The 21,254-nt window shown below is 38.7% G+C and overlaps 1 protein-coding gene across 1 annotated transcript in view; it reads right to left on the bottom strand.

Annotated features, from left to right (window-relative positions):
• The window catches only part of ADGRG4 (adhesion G protein-coupled receptor G4), a 136,085-nt gene that overhangs the window by 68,997 nt on the left and 45,834 nt on the right, over window positions 1–21,254 (bottom strand). The window contains 2 exon segments of the mRNA XM_005865338.1: window positions 1,532–1,694; window positions 3,144–3,360. Coding sequence (XP_005865400.1) covers window positions 1,532–1,694; window positions 3,144–3,360 — 380 coding nt within the window.

The following is a 21,254-nucleotide window of genomic DNA, read 5'->3' as shown; positions in this document are numbered from 1 at the left end:
TCATGTACTCCATTTTCGCTGAGAAGGCAGTTCCTACCCGTATTGGTAGTACTTGTTGATGACTGTTCTCTAGACATATTCTGTCGTTGCCACCGCCTTCTTTCAACTTCAAAGTCACATTGGTCTTTAGACATTTTCTGTCAATGATGCTGCTGTTTTTCGGCTTCAGAGTGACGTTTTTCCAGTAGCTGCTCTTCAGATACATTCTATTGCAGGCACCACCTTCTTTCAAGATCAGACGCACGTTGCTCTGCGGACATTTTCTGTTGATAACGCTGGCATCTTTCGGCTGCAGAGCTATGTTGTATCAACAGTTTCTCTTTGGACATAGTCCCACCTCTCTACTGTCACGGTCTGAGATGCAGGTGAATGAGAGTCCTGGCTAGGCCACTGACAGGCCACTGAGAGCTGTGTGACCAACGGCTGATTCTCGATGATTCTGTGGGGGTGGGACTTCCTCCTCCCTGCTGTCAGTTTCCACAGCTGCCATGAGGAAGCTGGGGTGACAGAGGAGCCACACCCTCCAAGCCACCAGCTTTCTCGCTCTGCTGGACCCCACAGCAGCATCTGGAGCTGCCCGCTCTACCTCCCCCATCCCCAATCTGGGGCCTGGACCCTGCCTGCAGCCTCTGGTGCTGCCAGCCCTGCCTCGCCGGATCACGGATGTGAGGCCTGGATCCCATGGGCAGCGTCGGGGGCTGCCGGCCCTGCCTCGCCAGGTCATGGATCCAAGGCCCAGATCCCAGGGGCAGTGTCTCGCGCTGCCCGCCCCACCTGCAGTATGCAAATTTAATGGCCATCTTTGTTGGGTTAATTTGCATACTCTTCTGATTGGCTGATGGGCGTAGCGAAGGTAAGGTCAATTAGCATCTTTGTCTTTTATTAGTGTGGATAGGGATTTAAGATACACAGATGCACACATCTGTCAAAAGTCAGAGATTGTATACTTAGAATTTGTGTATTTCCCCATATTTAAATGTTAAAATTTTTTAAGTTTAAAAAATACTGGTCTCAAAAAAAAATACTGGTCTCTCAAATTGTTTTGAACAGGTTTTGGCAGCCTATGGCCTGACAAAGGCTGAAGTAATGCAGTAGTGAAAATGGCCCAGACTTTAAAGCTATCCAGGCATAAGTCTGAATCTCAGCTCAGCCATTAGGCTGTGAATCCTTAGACAAGTTACTTAACTTTTCTGTTTATTTATCTGCAAAAAGGAAACAGTAACACAATGCTCAACATGTAATAAGTGCTCCATAAATGATACCAAATGATAAACTGACATTTGAGATGATTACAGGTCACGGGACCAAAGGTGGTATTATTGCACATCTCATAGATGCCATTTCAACCAAGGTGTGTTAGCCTATTGAGGGTTATGTCTAAATCACCCCAGGGATAGTTGTGTTTTCATAAGGTCCCCTGAAGATTAAAACGTTACAAAAAGTAACCCCTCTCCCTCCCATGGTGTGAATGAATGAAGAGTTGGGAAAAATGCTTGGCAGATTGGCTCTCAGTTCCCTGAGCTGCACTCACCTCAGGGTCTGTACCTTCTTCATAGGAGCGAATGCTGAAGATCATGCCTTCAAATGTGTGGTCCACCCGCAGGACAGCCAAAGCCAGGCTGGCCACTGTCAGATTTGCTGTCCTCCCCAAAAACTCCATCTTGTGACCGGCATGGTTGATTATCCTCAGAATTCTGCAAGAAACACCAGGTAGAGAAGAGCATTCCTACCTTTTAAATGTAAAAACCCATCCTCCTTATAAGATTTCCTAAGTGTGAGACTTTTCTTTGAGTTTTAATCACTATCTTCATTTTGTTAAGGAATTATTAGATAGGAGCCTTGGCTTTGCACTCAGACAGAAGGTCTAAATCTTAGCTCCTCTGATTTCTATGTGGGCACATAAATAACATCACTGAGTTTCCATTTCCTCACGTGTGAAGTCAGAGTAATACTAGCACTCATCTCAAAAGATTTGTTAAAGATTAAATAAAACTATTGTATGTAAAGCCGGAACCTACATGGCCTCATGGGCCAAGACATTTGGACTTTTTTCTACATGTAACAGAAAGCCACTGCGTAGTTTTAAAAGCAAGATAATGACATGATATGATATATACACTAAAAGATCATTCTGGCTGGTATGTAGAAAATAGACAGAGAGAGGCAAGAGCAGAACAGAGAAACCAGTTTGCAGGTTACCGTAGAAAGTCAGATGAGAGAAATGGAGCTAGGAATAGGAAAGTGGTGGTAAAGACAGAGAGAAGTAGATGGATTCCAGGAATATTTAAGGGATTTAAAAATTATGTACAGCCCTGGCTGGTGTGGCTCAATTTGGTTGGACATCCTCTGGTGCAGCAAAAAGTTGCTGGGCCCATTCAGTCAGGGCACATGTCCAGGTTGCAGGCTTGATCCCTGGTAGGGGGCTTGCAGGAGGCAGGTGATCAATATTTCTCCCTCACATCTATGTTTCTCTGTCTCTCTTTCTCCCTTCCTCTCTCTCTCTCTAAAAAAAATCAATAAAAATTTTTTTAATTTAAAAAATTATGACCCTACCCAGTTTTGCTCAGTGGATAGAGCTCTGGCCTATGGACTAAAGGTTTGATTCCAGTCAAGGACATGTACCTCGGTTGCAGGCTCAATCCCCGGCCCTGGTCAGGGTATGTGCAGGAGGCAATCAATCAATGTGTCTCTCTCACATCAATATTTCTTCTCTCTGTCTCTCCCCTCCTTTCCACTCACTCTAAAAATCAATGGAAAAATATTCTTGGATGAGGATTAACAACAACAAATTATATGCAGTGCCTCATACAAGACTTGGTTACTTGTTGGCTGCAAGGTAGAGGGAGGTACGTAGCTTTATTCTTAATATTTTTTGCTTGAACACTGGGTGGAAGCATTTTATAGAAATGGGCAACATTGGGGAAGCACCATCAGTGGGGAAATAGATCCGAGGTTTGGTTTGGGTAACTATTTATTTGGAAAGTCATTCTCATTAAGGTTCCATTAAATTTTGAATGCATTCTTTCACAGCTTAGTTTTCAATGCATAGCTATGTGACCTTTAAAATTGGTGATTACTATATGTGAAGGAATTAATAACAAATAGTATGAAACAATTTATTTTACCAAAGTATTAGTACTTACTCATTGCTTACTTCATGTAGATCAGATACTGAATTGTTTTGCTTTCCCAAAACAGCATCGATTATTTGTAATATAATCTTGGTTAGTTTCATACTTATCTCATCACATTGTGAAATATCAGATAATTTAGAAACAATAATCCTTGTTTCTTCTTCATCCAGAGAGGGGGACTCATTTATCAAATTTAAAATGTGCTTAGCAACATCATCTGCATTCTCTGGAGAAACAAAATAGAAATGGAAAACCTGCTTTAGTTAGTTTGGGGCCATGCTGCTTCATTCTCTTTGAAAGGTAAAGGTAGTGAAATGCAAATACACATAACATAACAAAGTTTACAGAAGGAAAACAATGGACTCAATTTCTACAATAGATGGAGTCTCAGAAAGTAACACATAAGCCAAGCTCTTATTCATTAAATCCTATTTTAAATACACCAGAGAAACCTTTTTGTCACTGAAGAATCATACTGCAATCAGATTTTAATTAATTTAAGACTTTTAAAATATTTTTATTTATTTTTAGAGAGAGAAGAAGGTAGATAGAGAGAGAAACATTGATGTGAGAATGAGACATCAATCTGTTGCCCCCTGCATACCCCCTACCGGGGATCAAACCCACAATCCCAGCATGTGCCCTGACCTGAATTGAACTGGCAACCTTTCCCTGCATGGGATGATGCCCAATTAGCTGAGCCACATTGGCCAGGGCAAGTTAAGACTTTTGAATATTGGATTGAGTTAAGTAGATCCCACTTTTACTGAAATATCAGCAAACAGTCTATGCTTTCATAATCAAGGGTGATAGTGACTGTTTTTCTGCCAAGAACCAGCAGCCCACAGGAAAAAAAACAAACATGAACCACATAACAATAAAAAGCAACTTAATTTAGATTTTTTTTTCTAGAGAGTAAGAATAATGGATATTAACTCATTCACTTTTCTTCATTTTTTGTTATGGAAATTTTCAAATATGCACAAAAGTAGAAAGAAGAGTCTAATGAATCCCCACGTACTTCATGAATCACCTTACTTCAATAAGTGTCAATGAAGAGCTAATCTGATTTAATCTATACTCCCACCCACCTTCCACAAGCCCAAATTATTTTAAAGAAAATTCCAGGCAGCATATAATTTCATCCATAAATACTTCAGTATGCATCTCTAAAACAAAGGACCTTTGCTTATCATAACCACAATACAAATAATACTCAAAATCATCAAATATCCACTCAGTACTCAAATGTCCTTAATTGTCTCATAAATGCCTTTTTAAAATAGCTTTTGTTGGAGGAAGAAAAATGGTGGTCGAACAGGCAGACGTGTCCTGCACCTTGTCCCGGAGCAGAGGAAGGAGCAACTAAATCAGTGATGGCGAACCTATGACACGCGTGTCAGAGGTGACACGCGAACTCATTTTTTTGGTTGATTTTTCTTTGTTAAATAGCATTTAAATATATAAAATAAATATCAAAAATATGTCTTTGTTTTACTATGGTTGCAAATATCAAAAAGTTTCTATATGTGACATGGCACCAGAGTTAAGTTAGGGTTTTTCAAAATGCTGACATGCCAAGCTCAAAAGGTTCGCCATCACTGAACTAAATCAAATAACATCCACCCAAAATTGGTGAATTAGACACAGCTGGTGAGATAATTCACAGCCAGGAAGGACAGAGGATGCCTGGAGAATGGTAGGATCCGGGATCTGGGCTGGAGAGAGATACATTACCACTGGGCCATGAGGGTCAGGAGAAAGCTGCACTGCACCAAGTCCGAGTCCATTGGGAACAGGAATAACATCCAACTGTGGAAAGGAAGTCCACAGGGCTGCTGGTGGCAGGGGTTTCTAGATCTAAGTCCACAGCCATGAGAAGCTGTTCCCAGAAAAGCAGCCTGAAGAGCTGCCTGAGCCATGCAGTGCCAGGGGGAGAGAAACTCACAGTCACATGGTTGTTTTGCCTTTGTTTTGTCTTTGTTTTTACTCACTAAACGCAGTTCATAGGACCTTTCAATTACAAACACTCACCCGAGGCTGTGGTGCAGATAGAGGTACAGATTTGTAGAGTCTGAGGAGAGGCAGTGAAGGAGAGCATAACAGGGAGAGGTGACCAGGAACCCAGCACTGAGTCTTTCCTGACCCTCCAAACCTAAGCAGCCATTTTTCTCCTGAAGAGCCAGCCCCTCCCAGCAGCCTCAAGACAACTAATACAGCCACATCCAGCCTACACCATGAGCTTTTCAAAGGAAGCAAAGACTCTGAATAGCCACAAAGAGCCCTCAAGGACTGGGTTGAAGAGAGGCCATTCAGTCCCAGAAAGCGATACAGCACTACCCCCAACTAAAACCCTGCCAGAAGCAGACACTTGAGTGATTAAGATTGACAGACAGATTAAGGCAGACAGGTAAAGCGGGCACATTGGTCCCGCCTGCTTGCAACCAAGGCTGTGGAAATAGACACAAACAGAGGAGCAGTGTATCTCTTGGAACTTCAACATGATGCTGAATACCTAACAGGAAACTGAGAAGTGACAGACAGAACAAAAGAGTGTGTTCTTAAACCAGCCCCCGTGGGGCATTAAAACTCAGCTGAAGTGAACGACACTTCACTTTTTTATTTTTTATCTCTTATTTAAAAACATTTTCTTCATTTTTGTTTGTTTGTTTTTTAAATCTTTTTTTGTATTATTTTTCTTCATTCTATTTTTATTATTTTATTTTACCTTATTTTTTTCCACCCTTTCCTTCCTCACTTCCTCACTTCTCCCTTTTTAATCCTGTTTTTTCTTCTCCTGTCCCTGCTTTAGGTTTTCTCTTTCCTTTCCTTTTACCCCTTGTTAAAAATTGATCTCAATCTGCTTTATTGACATGTTATTATTATTGTAGTCTCTGATGGCTTACTCATATATCTAATTTCCTCTCCCCTGCTCCAAGTCCATGCACCCTTCTCTTTTCTCTTTATTTCCTAGGCATTTTTTTTATGCTGTTGTTTTTCTTCTCCTCTCTTGCTCTCTTCTTCTCCTAGTTGTTTAATTAGTTTCACTCTAAACTCAAGCCTATCTTCTCTCCCCTCTATTCTCCTTTTCCAAAAATAAATGAACAAATGAATAGGTAAATTTTAAAAACTATTTTCTATTTATTTATTTTTCTTCTTAACCACTCATTTTCTTTCTACCTCCTCTGTACTGAACCATGGTCCTTTCCCTACTCATTCAATTCTTTAACCTTACTTTCTATATATAAGCTCTGCCAATACAGATTCTGTCCCCACCTTTTTTCTGAGTGTTTGCTGTTTGCATTTTTTGGTTTATTTGTTTGTTTTTGTGGTGTTTTCTCCCCATATATTTTTTATTCATTTTCTTTTCTCTCTTACTTTTTTTCCTTTTCTCAATATCATTTTTGCTTTCTTTTCTCTCTCCTAATTCTCTTTTCTCTGGTGGTCACTTTTATTGGGGTTATCAGTGTCATGAGTACACTTGTGTTTTCTTCCCTTTGTGTTGTGTCTTGTCGAGTTGTATTTTGTACTGTTCAGTCAACATAGTAGAGAACCAGCCACATAACCAGATGCCCTAAGAGGAGACTCCATCCACGAACAGGACAATATCACTCAAGACCCAACTATACCAAGAGAACTCAAATATCCCAAGTAGGGGGAATCCCTAGAAAACCCAGCCTAGAAGACCTGAGAGATTGTAATTTTGGGTCCCACAAAGCTTCTACTATATAAGAAAAACTCAAAAAATCTGGGTGGCATAGCAGTTTGATCTAATACATAGAAACAATAACAAAGGAACAGCAAAAATGGGGAGACAAAAAAAGAATCCTCATATGAAAGAAAAGGAGAAATCACCAGAAAAGGAAATAAACAAAATGGAGTCAAGCAATTTGTTAGAGAAAGAATTCAGAACAATGGTTATAAGAATGCTGAAAAGGATGAAATAGAAATTAACAACATGTAAGAATGAAGAGGAAATGAAGAAGAATCAAGAGGAAATGAAGAATGACATAGGTGCAATAAAGAACACAATGGAAAGTTTCAACAGTAGACTATAAGAAGCTGAGGAACCAATTAGCAAGTTAGAAAACAAGGTAGAAAAAACACCCAAACAAAGCAGGAACTGGAAAGAAAAATTAAAAAGCAGGAGGAGAGCCTAAGGGAGATTTGGGACAACATTAAAGGAAACAACATCCGCATAATAGGGGTGCCAGAAGGAGAGAAAGCTGAGCAAGGAATAGAAAACCTGTTTGAAGAAATAATGACAGAAAACTTCCCTGATGTTGGGAAGAAAAAAAATCACACAATTCTAAGAAGCACACAGAGTCTCAAACAAGATGAACCCCAAAAGACCTACATCAAGACACATTATAATTAAATTAGCAAACATCAATGACAAAGTAAGAATAAAGGCTAAAGGAGTTCATCACCACCAAGCCAGCATTATAAGAAATGCTAAAGGGATTGCTGTAATGAGAAGAAGAAATAGAGAGAGAACAGACATACAGAATTTAAATGGCAATAAACAAATACCTATCAATAATAACCTTAAACATAAATGGTTTAAATGCTCCAATTAAAAGACATAGGGTAGCTGAATGGATAAGAAAACATGACCCATATATTTTCTGTCTACAAGAGACCCACCTCAGAATAAAGGACTCACACAGACTGACAGTGAAGGGATGGGGGAAAAAATTTAGGCAAATGGAAATGAAAACAAAGCTGGGGTAACAATACTTATATCTGATAAAATAGACCTCAAAGTAAAGGCCACAATAAGAAATAAGGAGGGCCACTTCATAATACTAAAGGGATCCATACAACAAGAGGATATAACTCTGGTAAACATATATGCACCCAATACAGAACCACCCAAATACATTAAAAAAAAAAAAACTTCTGAAAGATATCCAGGGAGAGATCAACAGCAATATAATCATAGAGAGGAACTCTAATACACCATTGACACCACTGGATAAATCCTGTAAACAAAAAATCACCAAAGAAACAGCAATCCTAAATGACTCACTAGATCAGATGGATTTAATTGAGACCTTCAGATTATTTCACCCCAAAGCTACAGAATATACATTCCTCTCAAGTGCACACAGGAAATTTTCAAAGATACACCACATATTGGGACACAGGCAAAGTCTTTTCAAATTCAGGAAAATAGAAATCATATCAATCATATCAAGCATCTTCTCAGATCACAATGGCATAAAATTAGAAATTGCCTTCAATAAAAACAATGAAAAAAATAAAAAACTTGGAGGCTAAATAGCATGTTATTAAACAATGATTGGGTTACCAAAGAGATCAAGGAAGAAATAAAAAGCATCCTGGAAACAAATTACAATGAATACACAACCATCCAAAATCTATGGGACACAGTGAAAGCAGTCCTGAGAGGGAAGTTCATAGCTCTACGGGCCTACCTCAAAAAAAAAAAAAAAAACAACCAAGAAAAACTGGTAATAAATTATCTAAGCCTACAACTTAAAGGATTAGAAAGAGAGCAACAAGAAAAGCCCAGAGTAAGCAGAAGGAAGGGAATAATAAAGATCAGAGTGGAAATAAACAACATAGAGACAAAAAACAAAACAAACAAACAAAAAACAATACAAAAGATCAATAAAAACAAGAGCTGATTCTTTGAAAGGATAAACAAGATTGATGAACTTTTAGCCAGGCTCACTGAGAAACAAAGAGAGAGGACCAAAATAAACAAGATCAGAAATGAAAGAGGTTAAGTTAAGTAACAATCACAGACAAACAAAGGATTGTAAAAGAATGTAATGAACAACTCTAGTCCAACAAACTGGAAAACCTAGATGAAATGGACATATTCCTAGAAAAATACAATATTCCAAAACTCAATCAGGAAGAATAAAAAGACCTGAATAGGCCAATAACTACCGATGACATTGAAGCAGTAATCAAAAAAACTTCCAGCAAAGAAAAGCCCTGGTCAGGATGACTTCCCAGGGGAGTTTTACCAAACATTCAAAGAACTAAAACCTGTCCTCCTCAGATTATTCCAAAAATTTCAAGAGGAAGGCACACTTCCAAGCTCTTTGTATGAAGCCAGCATTACCGTAATCCCAAAACCAGATAAAAACACTTCAAAGAAAGAGAATTACAGGCCAATATCCCTGATGATCATAGATGCTAAAACCCTCAACAAATTCTAGCAAATCTGATCCAGCATTACATTAGAAAGATCATACATCATGAACAAGTGGGATTAATTCCGGGGATGCAAGGCTGGTACAATATCTGCAAATCACTAAACATGATACATCACATAACCAAATTGAGAGATAAAAATCACATAATCGTATCAATTGATGCAGAAAAAGTTTTTGACAAAATCCAACACCCTTTCTTGATAAAATCTCTCAGCAAAGTAGGAATAGAGGGATCGTGCATAGAGACAAAAAACAAAACAAACAAACAAAAAACAATACAAAAGATCAATAAAAACAAGAGCTGATTCTTTGAAAGGATAAACAAGATTGATGAACTTTTAGCCAGGCTCACTGAGAAACAAAGAGAGAGGACCAAAATAAACAAGATCAGAAATGAAAGAGGTTAAGTTAAGTAACAATCACAGACAAACAAAGGATTGTAAAAGAATGTAATGAACAACTCTAGTCCAACAAACTGGAAAACCTAGATGAAATGGACATATTCCTAGAAAAATACAATATTCCAAAACTCAATCAGGAAGAATAAAAAGACCTGAATAGGCCAATAACTACCGATGACATTGAAGCAGTAATCAAAAAAACTTCCAGCAAAGAAAAGCCCTGGTCAGGATGACTTCCCAGGGGAGTTTTACCAAACATTCAAAGAACTAAAACCTGTCCTCCTCAGATTATTCCAAAAATTTCAAGAGGAAGGCACACTTCCAAGCTCTTTGTATGAAGCCAGCATTACCGTAATCCCAAAACCAGATAAAAACACTTCAAAGAAAGAGAATTACAGGCCAATATCCCTGATGATCATAGATGCTAAAACCCTCAACAAATTCTAGCAAATCTGATCCAGCATTACATTAGAAAGATCATACATCATGAACAAGTGGGATTAATTCCGGGGATGCAAGGCTGGTACAATATCTGCAAATCACTAAACATGATACATCACATAACCAAATTGAGAGATAAAAATCACATAATCGTATCAATTGATGCAGAAAAAGTTTTTGACAAAATCCAACACCCTTTCTTGATAAAATCTCTCAGCAAAGTAGGAATAGAGGGATCGTGTCTCAACATAATAAAAGCCTTATATGACAAACCTACAGTTAACATCATACTCTATGGGCAAAAACTAAAATCATTTCCCCTAAGAACAGGAACAAAATAGGGATGCCCACTCTCATCACTCCTGTTCAACATAGTACTCTGAGTACTAGCCATAGTGATCAGAAAAGAAGAAGAAATAAAAGGCATCCAAATTGGAAAAGAAGAAGTAAAACTGTCATTATCCGCAGATGACATGATATTGTACATAAAAAACCATAAAGACTCCATAAGAACTACTATACTTAATAAATGAATTTGTCAATGTAGCACAATACAATATTCCAAAACTCAATCAGGAAGAATAAAAAGACCTGAATAGGCCAATAACTACCGATGACATTGAAGCAGTAATCAAAAAAACTTCCAGCAAAGAAAAGCCCTGGTCAGGATGACTTCCCAGGGGAGTTTTACCAAACATTCAAAGAACTAAAACCTGTCCTCCTCAGATTATTCCAAAAATTTCAAGAGGAAGGCACACTTCCAAGCTCTTTGTATGAAGCCAGCATTACCGTAATCCCAAAACCAGATAAAAACACTTCAAAGAAAGAGAATTACAGGCCAATATCCCTGATGATCATAGATGCTAAAACCCTCAACAAATTCTAGCAAATCTGATCCAGCATTACATTAGAAAGATCATACATCATGAACAAGTGGGATTAATTCCGGGGATGCAAGGCTGGTACAATATCTGCAAATCACTAAACATGATACATCACATAACCAAATTGAGAGATAAAAATCACATAATCGTATCAATTGATGCAGAAAAAGTTTTTGACAAAATCCAACACCCTTTCTTGATAAAATCTCTCAGCAAAGTAGGAATAGAGGGATCGTGTCTCAACATAATAAAAGCCTTATATGACAAACCTACAGTTAACATCATACTCTATGGGCAAAAACTAAAATCATTTCCCCTAAGAACAGGAACAAAATAGGGATGCCCACTCTCATCACTCCTGTTCAACATAGTACTCTGAGTACTAGCCATAGTGATCAGAAAAGAAGAAGAAATAAAAGGCATCCAAATTGGAAAAGAAGAAGTAAAACTGTCATTATCCGCAGATGACATGATATTGTACATAAAAAACCATAAAGACTCCATAAGAACTACTATACTTAATAAATGAATTTGTCAATGTAGCACAATACAAAATTAACACCCAGAAATCTATGGTCTTTTTATACACCAATAATGAACTCACAGAAAGAGAAACTAAAAAAACCAACCAAACAACAACAAAAAAAAAATCCAATTTACCATTGCAACAAAAAAATAAGATACCTAGGAATAAACTTAACTAAGGAGGTAAAGTTTTTATTCTTTTATTCTGTACTTGGGAAACTACAGGACATTGAAAAAAAGATAGAGGAAGACATAAACAAATTAAAGAATATACCATGTTCATGGATTGGTAGAATTAACATCATTAAAATGTCCATACTACCTAAAGCAATCTATAGATTCAATGCAATCCCCATGAAAACACCAATGGCATATTTCACAGACCTAGAACAAACTCTCCAAAAATTCATCTGAAGTAAAAAAATACCCCGAATAGCTGCAGAAATATTGAGAAAGAGGAACAACGTTCAAGGATCACAATACCAGATAACAAGCTATATTACAAAGCCACTGTCTCAGAACTGCCTGGTACTGGCGTAAGAGCAGACATATAGATCAATGGACCATAACAGAGAATCCAGAAATTTACCCAAGCCATTATGCTTAATTAATATTTGACAAAGGATGCAAGAGCATACAATGGAGTCAAGACAGTCTCTTCAATAAATGGTGTTGGGAAAATTGGACTGATACATGCAAAAAAATGAAACTAGACCACCAAATTACACCATACACAAAAATAAACTCAAAATGGATAAAGGACTTAAACATAAGATGGGAAACCATAAAAATCTTGGAAGAATCCATAGGCAGCAAAATATCAGATATATGTCATAGCAATATCTTTACAGATAAGCTCCTAGAACAACGGAAACTAAGGAGAAAATGAACAAATGGCACTACATCTAAATAAACAGCTTCTGTATAGGAAAAGAAACCATCAACAAAACAACAAGAGAGCCCACTGCATGGGAGAACATATTTGCCAATGTAATATACGATAAGGGTTTAATCTCACAAATTATAGGGGAACTTATACAACTTAACAAAAGATAAACAATCCAATCAAAAAATGGGCAAAGGACCTCAATGGACACTTTTCGAAAGAGGACATACAGAAGGCCAAGAGACATATGAAAACATGCTCAAAATCACTAACCATCTGAGAGATGCAAATCGAAACGACAATGAAGTACCATCTCATACTTGTCAGAATGGCTATCAACAACAAATCAGCAAAGGACAAGTGCTGGAGAGGATGCGGAGAAAAAGGAACCCTTATGCACTGCTGGTGGGAATGCAGACTAGTGCAGCCACTGTGGAGAATAGTATGGCATTTTCTCAAAAAATTAAAAATGAAACTCCCATTTGACCCAGTAATCCCACTTCTAGGAATATATCCCAAGAAATCAGAAACACCAATCAGAAAAGATATATGCACCCCTATGTTCATAAGATTTGGAAGCAGCCTAAGTGCCCATCAGCAGATGAGTGGATTAAAAAACAGTGGTACATCTACACTATGGAATACTATGCTGCAGTAAAAAAGAAGGAATTCTTACCATTTGCAACAGCATGAATGGAACTGGAGAGCTTTATGCTAAGCGAAATAAACCAGTCAGAGAAAGATAAATATCATATGATCTCACTCATTTATGGAATATAATGAACAACATAAACTGATGAACAAAAATAGAACCAGAAACATAGAAGCATCGAACAGACTGTCCAACCTATGAGGGAAGACAGGGTGTGAAGGGGTAAGAGATCAACCAAAGTACTTGTATGCATGCATATGAGCATAACCAATGGACACAGACAGTAGGGGAATGAGGGCATGTGTTGGGGGGTGGGGTGGCCAGAGAGAGGTTAATGGGAGGAAAAAGAGGCTCATGTAACACTTTAACAATAAAGAATTTAAATTAAAAAACACACACACAAAAAAAACAGTGGAACATCAACACAATGTAATACTATGCTGCAGTAAAAAAGAAGGTACTCTTACCATTTGCAACAGCATGGATGGACCTGGAATGCATTATGCTAAGTGAAATAAGCCAGTCGGAGAAAGATAAATATCACACGATCTCACTCATTTGTGGAATGTAATGAACAACATAAACTGATGAACAAAAATAAATCCAGAGACACAGAAGCATCGGACAGACCATCCACCCTCAGAGGGAAGGCGGACGGGGGTGGGTGGGTAAGAGATCAACCAAAGGACTTGTATGCATGCATATAAGCATAACCCATGGACACAGACAGCAGGGGGTGAGGGCATGTGCTGGTGGTGTGAAACAGCTAGGGAGAGGTCAATGGTGGAAAAAGGAGACATATGTAATACTTTAAATAATAAAGATTTTTTTAAAAAAAACTGAAAGCATCATTAAATATATCTATCTATATATAAGAGCCTAAGCAACTGTTATGACCCGATGACCAGTCACTGTGATGTGCACTGACCATCAGGGGGCAGACACTCAACGCAGTAGCTGCCCCCTGGTGGTCAGTGTGCTTCCACAGCCAACCTCCTGCAGCCGATTAACCTCCCGTGGTCCCTCCCCTGGGCTGGCCGGCCTGATCGGCCCCTATTGGGATTGGGCAAGAGGGCCCCAATTGCCTCTGTCACCCTGCCAGGCTGAGGGACCCCACCCGTGCACAGATTCATGCACCGAGCCTCTAGTAGTAATAGAATAGGTATGTAACTTGTGGAACTTCATAGGCTAAATAATCCTTTCTAGAAGAGAGGGCAATATGGTAAAGAACAAGGGTCTGGATCCATGCAGACCCATCTGACTTCTGCCCCCAACTCCTTCTCTTTGACCCTGAGCAATCTACACCTGCCATGTGGGTCAGGGATGGGAGGGCACCTTTACAGCAGAGAGACTAGCAGGCAGTGCCTGAAGCAATGCAATAGGAAATAAGTATCACCGTAGTATTCTTGCCAAAGATTGCTGGAAGCAATCAGAACAAGATTATAGCATATTCCACCAAAAACAACAGGCCTGGACTCTTCAAACATGCAATTTCATGAAAAAGGAAAAACAGGAATGCTTTTCTATATTAAAAGAGACTAAAGATGTGTGGCAACCAAATACAACAAATGATCCTTGACTGGATCCTGGATTTTTTAAAAGCAAAACAGGACATTTTGGTAATGACAAGGGAAAATGTGGATGGGTCTATATGTTAGATGACATTATTATAACAATGTTACACAGGTTGGTTGTGTTAATGGTGTTTTGGTTATAGGTGAGAATATCTTGTTCTCAAAAATAAAGTTTAAATATTCAGGAAAAAAATAAAATAGCTTTTGTTTGAATAATTGCCTACTTTCAAAGTTAAGAGCTTTGTTAAACAAAATACAACACTAATTAGATTTTAGTTCAACATAACACATATAAAGTTGCGCTCCCTTGTGGTACCCTCTTAGCTTAAATCATTCACATTCAAGTCCAGTAACCAAAATATAATGAAAAATAATTGAAAAATATGATCTGTTGAGAAAAATTTCAGAGAGATATGCTCATAACACTCTTAACCCAGGTTACATTACAAATAACCAACTCTGTTTGGGAAAACAAAATAATAAAGCTCTGAATCAACTTTTTTCACTATTAATGTAAATTAAGAAATCTTAACTGAGATCTCAATTTCAATCTCTCTCTTGCTCTTAACCATCACTTCACTCTGTGCAACAATGTCTTACATAGGAACTGAGTAGGCAGAAAGTTCTCTCTGAGGAGATGAAAGGAAGAGGGGAGATTGAGCAAGGTTGTACTAATTTCTTCTAAATTAATATTTTGTCCTTGTTATATCTATCTTCTGATCAGTTAAAGAATATGAGAAAACAATAAGACTAGAGATGGAAGAAAAATACAGAGTGTTCACTCACAGATCTTTCCACTGCTGTAATTAAATTGTTCAGGCTTTGTTGTAAATGGGATAACCAGAGCTGCCTACCTGTGGTCATCATTTTTTGGACTGCAGTGGTGTGACTTCACTTCATGCACTCCCTGTTGTGGCAGGATGAAAGTAAACAACAGGCCACTAGGAGACCAACTATATTGTAGAAAGTAATTCTAGACCTTTAATCTAGAGTTATATGTTTCTTAAGTAAAATTTCAGGACAAATTACACTCGTGTAGAGTCTAAGTCCCCAAGCAAAAGCAAGAAAAGGAACCATCCATTCATTGTTTTAAAATAAATATATTCCCATTGCTTAAAATTGTTATAATTAATCTGACAGTAATTGCAACAATCAAAACAATAATATTATCTGTTATTTATTGAGCAATTCCTATGAGCCAGGATTTTAATTCTGACTGCTGCATATTCTACCCCAAAACTTACTGACTTAAAACAACAATTTATTATTATCCATCATGTTTCTGTGTTTTGAAGGGACTCAGTTGAGCAGTTTTTGCTTGGTTTCTCTCATTCAGTTGCAGTCAGATGGCAGATGGGACTAGAGTTATTTGAAGGCTAGTCTAGGCTGGAATTCCAAAATGGCCCATTCACATGGCTGGCAGTTGATGCTACCAAGGACTGGTCAGTTGAGGCTGCTGTTATTTGAGGTCAGTTGAGACTATTCCTGACACATGGCCTCTGCCAGTGGCTTAGGCCCAGTGGTATGCAGGATTTGGCTTGTGGTGTACCGGAGCCAGCTTTTATCAACTTGTGAGGACCAATTGTTAAATTTTCAGCAACTTTGTGAACTATTTGATTGTCAAATACAGCCACTATTAAAAATTAAATTATATAAACTTACAGTTAAATGAAGTATATTACAACAATGGTGATACTCAAAACATCACCTACTAATTATTTTGTTATATATTTAAACTAGAGGCCTGGTGCACAAAATTCGTGCACGGGGGGAGGTCCCACAGCCCAATCTGCACCCTCTCCAATCCAGGACCCTTCAGGGGATGTCCAACTGCCAGTTTAGGCCCAATCCTACCAGGATCGGGCCTAGACTGGCAGTCAGACATCCCTCTAGCAATCCAGGACCACTGGCTCCTAACCACTCACCTGCTTGCTTGCCTGACCGCCCCTAACCACCTCTGCCTGCTGGCCTGATGCCCCTAACTGCTCCCCTGCCAGCCTGATCACCCCTAACCCCCTCTGCCTTGGCCCCTACCACTGTGGCTTTGTCCGGAAGGGCGTCTGAAAGATGTCTAGTCTAATTAGCATACTACCCTTTTATTAGTATAAATAATATATGCTCTTGTGATTTTTAAAAATATCTACTGTATCTGTGCATCTCTTACCAACTTCATGTTCAGTAACTACATGATGTGGTCTGTATTTAGCCATGGGTGGAGTATTACACCCAGGAAATCAGCAAATGCTATGAATCATTACCTTTTTTGGAAAAGTTGTTTGTTAAACATTTTCTAGCACACCACTGTTTGGGCTTCTTATGGCATGGTTATGAGAGGAAGAATCACAAATGATAGCATACCAAAAGAAAGGAAGCAGAAAATTCCAGTCCTTTTGAAAGTTAGTCTCATTATTGGCACAGTGTCACTACTGCCAAATTCTACTAGGCTAACCAGTCACAAGCCAGCCCTAATTTAACTCCCAAGTGACAAGGACAGAATAAATCCACAGTGGGCATTTTAGAGACAACATACCACAGCAAGGCATTATAAATACATTTTCTCATTTAATTACCACAATAACCCTATATTGTGGGTACTTTATTATCATTCCCTTTCTACAGATTAATAAATTAAGACATAGGAGTTCTAACCAGATTTTATCCCAGGCCTGTTTGATTCCAATGCTAGTGTTCTTCAATATCACTTTCTACTACAGCATCTGTGCTTTTGTCCCTTTTCTCCATGGTGTTGGGGGCTGAAACAGCAGTGCTTTGCAGTTCTGCCTGACATAGCTGGGAAATACATTGTTCTATCTCAATCACACACTATCCTGCACTGACAGTGGGATGGACACAGACAGGAAACAGTTTTATGAGAATTCCCAGCCAACTTCATTAGATTGTGGTGTATCTTCAATATTATGGAGATAACAAAAACTGAGTATAACAAAGAACCCACAGACCTTTGACATAAGGGTACTTTTTCTAACTATGTGTTATTAAGGAGTTATGAGAAATGAATATTTAAGTGGGAAACTGATAAGTTTTCTCCAACCAAGATATCTCATGTGTGTCAGCAAGACTGAAAACTAAACAAAAATTGTTTTGACTTGAATATATATTTTTCTTTCCTTTATATTGTACCTATTTTTCATTAAGCTCCTAACTTACAATGAGAAAAGAAAGATTCCTCTAAAGCTAATAAAATTAATAGGTTATCTTTCAGTTATAGGTATACATTATTAGCATAGTCACCATCCAAATGTCTTCTTCCTCTGCAGATTAAAAAAAAATAACAACTTCTGACAGTTAATTTTCTAAAAATCCCAATCCAATGCAATGCTTTTGTTGTTGTGGTTGTTGACTTTTTCATCCACAGAGAAAATTCTATTAGTATGTCTAAGAAAAATGTGTCACTTAGGAAGAAGGTCAGTGTGAAGCACAGACATCTCTCTCTCTCTTGCTGCCTACTCCAAGTTGCAACACTCTCTATTCCCCTCCATGATTTCAGATCTAGAAACCATCATATCTGTGCTTGTTTTTCTGATTCTTTTAGATATTCCTTGGCAAGGATTCCAAATTTACAACTTCTGCAAGGTAGACCAGTCTGACAATTTCACTGCCTCAAGGCAATTCCCTGGTTATTCTGCAATACTTGGAATGCCTGTGCCCCAATTTCCAACGTTTCAATGTAGTATGAGCCCACTTTATACAGTAGAGTTATGCCTGGCAAGGTGTGTATAGACTGAAACTATATGAGGAAAATCTTTATGCATACTTAAAAGAACATGGATAAGGGTAGGCAGGACTTTAAGAATGGTGGTGTGAGGAGGGGCCTGTGGAAAAGATCACCAAGAGAGACATATATTACACTGGTCAAAATGATCAAAGACAATCATTCAAAGTCTCTTGAGAATGATGGGAGATATTACAACAAATTGAGATGCATACATTCAACAAAATCTGCAGAATCTTGATAAGTACAGTGGGAGGCCATGGCATTTGAGCTAGAATTACACCATTTCCCACAGCTCTGCTTTGTGGATGTATTATTCCATTGGGCTAGGCAGCCAAGTAACAGTCACCATCTCTCCCAGGTCCCTGGGGTATAAGAGCTATTCTAAATGGGTCTGACAGCCCGTGAACATTGGCAGTTCCCATCTTTCTGATCAGGACTAGGTGATCTATACTGGGTAGTGGCAGCAGCTGGGTGCCAGCAATAAGTAACCCTTATTCCCAAATACACACACAGCTCCTGCTGCGTAGGGAAGAGCCTGTTGAAGCATCTTATGAAGGGCATATACACCATCTCCACCCACCCATCCACCCACACATACACACACCCCTAAGCTCTTGCCCTATAGGATACATATTTTGCCCATAGGTAGGTAGAAGGAAGTCTCAAAGACTGGCAAGGAAGTCTCAAGGAAGTCTCAAAGTCTCCACTTCTGCCCAGGGGACAAACTTTAGTTGGATCAGACCATGGAGCAATTTATGCCCAGGATTTTATCAAAAACAACAGAGCATGGAACAGACTGATGAATCTCAGAGGGAAGGTGTATGGGGTGTGGTGGAAGAGACTAACCAAAAAACTTATATGCATATATGCATAACCCATGGACACAGACAATAGCGTGGTGAAAGCCTGGGAGTGGGGGGTGGGTGCAGGTTGGGGGAAAAACGGGGAACATTTGTAATACTTTCAACAATAAAGATACATTTAAAAAAACAGAGTAATCAACTAGCAATTAGGACACTAACAGATGGATGTGATATCAATAGAGACAGACCAGCCAGAAGCTTAAGGAGGGGAAAGACAAAGAAACACTCAGAGAAAACTCAGGTAGAACCACAGTCATCCCTGGTGGTCAGAGAAAATGTGTACTTGTTGAAGGCTGCATCTTCTCAGGAGTAACATCAGAGGATGTACACTTCAGGGGAATTAGATTTCACTAAACTAGTCTAGCCCAGTGGTCGGCAAACCGCAGCTCGCGAGCCACATGCGGCTCTTTGGCCCCTTGAGTGTGGCTCTTCCACAAAATACCACGTGCAGGCGCACACGTACAGGGAACATTGTGGAGTGAAAGAAGATGTAGTGTCGAGGATTGAGAAAGGTATGTTGAGATGGTTTGGATATATAGAGAGGATGGACAAAAGGAGATAGACGAAACAAGTATACAAGACGAGTGTGGATGGAAGAGTTGGAAGGGGTTGACCTCAGCGAACGTACCTCAGTCAGATTGAGGATGTTTTTAGCAAAGGCCAGCTTAGGAGCACCCTAATTAAGTTAATAACAATGTACCTACCTATATAGTTTAAGTTTAAAAAATTTGGCTCTCAAAAGAAATTTCAATCATTGTACTGTTGATATTTGGCTCTGTTGACTAATGAGTTTGCCGACCACTGGTCTAGCCAAATTTACAGAAATAGAAAATGCAATTCTAAAATTCATATATAGCCACAAAATACCCTGAATAGCCAAATCAATCTTGAGAAAATAGAACAAAGTCATCACACTCCTTGGTATCAAAATATATTACAAAGCTACAATAGTCAAAATAGTCTGACACTGGTATAAACACAGACATATAGAACAATGAAACAGAATATATAGGACGGGAAACCATAAAAATATTAGAGGAATCCACAGGCAGCAAAATCTCAGACATATGCTGAAGCAATGTCTTCACTAATACTGCTCCTAGGGCAATGGAAACTAAAAAGAAAATAAACAAATGGGACTATATCAAAATAAAAGGCTTTTGCACAGCAAAAGAAACCATCAACAAAACAATAAGAAAGCCCACTGCATGAGAGAACATATTTGCCAATGTTATCACTGATAAGGGTTTAATCGCCAACATCTACAGGGAACTCATACAACTTAACAAAAGGAAGATAAACAACCCAATCAAAAAATGGGCAAAGGACCTAAATAGATACTTTTTGAAAGAAGACTGAAGGAAGGCCAAGAGACATATGAAAACATGCTCAAAGTCACTAATCATCCAAAAGATGCAAATCAAAACGACCATGTGGTTCCATCTCACACCTGTCAGGATGGCTCTCATCAACAAATCAACAAATGACAAGTGCTAGGGAGGATGCAGAGAAAAAGGAACCCTTGTGCACTGCTGGTGGGAATGCAGACAGGTGCAGCCACTGTGGAGAACAGTATGGAGTTTCCTCAAAAAACTAAAAATGAAACTCCCATTTGACCCAGTGATCCCACTTCTAGGAATATATCCCAAGAAACTAGAAACACCAATCAGAAAGGATATATGCACCCCTATGTTCATAGCAGCACAATTTACCATGGCTAAGATTTGCAAACAGCCTAAGTGTCCATCAGCAGATGAGTGGATTAAAAAACTGTGGTACATCTACACAATGGAATACTACATTGCAGTAAAAAAAGAAGGAATTCTTACCATTTGCAACAGCATGGATGGGACTGGAGAGCATCATGCTAAGCGAAATAAGCCAGTCAGAGAAAGATAAATATCACATGATCTCACTCATTTGTGGAATATAATGAACAACATAAACTGATGAACAAAAACAGA

The sequence above is a fragment of the Myotis brandtii genome, unplaced genomic scaffold (assembly GCF_000412655.1).
Source record: "Myotis brandtii unplaced genomic scaffold, ASM41265v1 scaffold206, whole genome shotgun sequence".
NCBI lineage: Eukaryota > Metazoa > Chordata > Mammalia > Chiroptera > Vespertilionidae > Myotis > Myotis brandtii.
The sequence above is the reverse complement of the archived record's forward strand: the minus strand, read 5'-3'. Positions and strand labels throughout refer to the sequence as shown.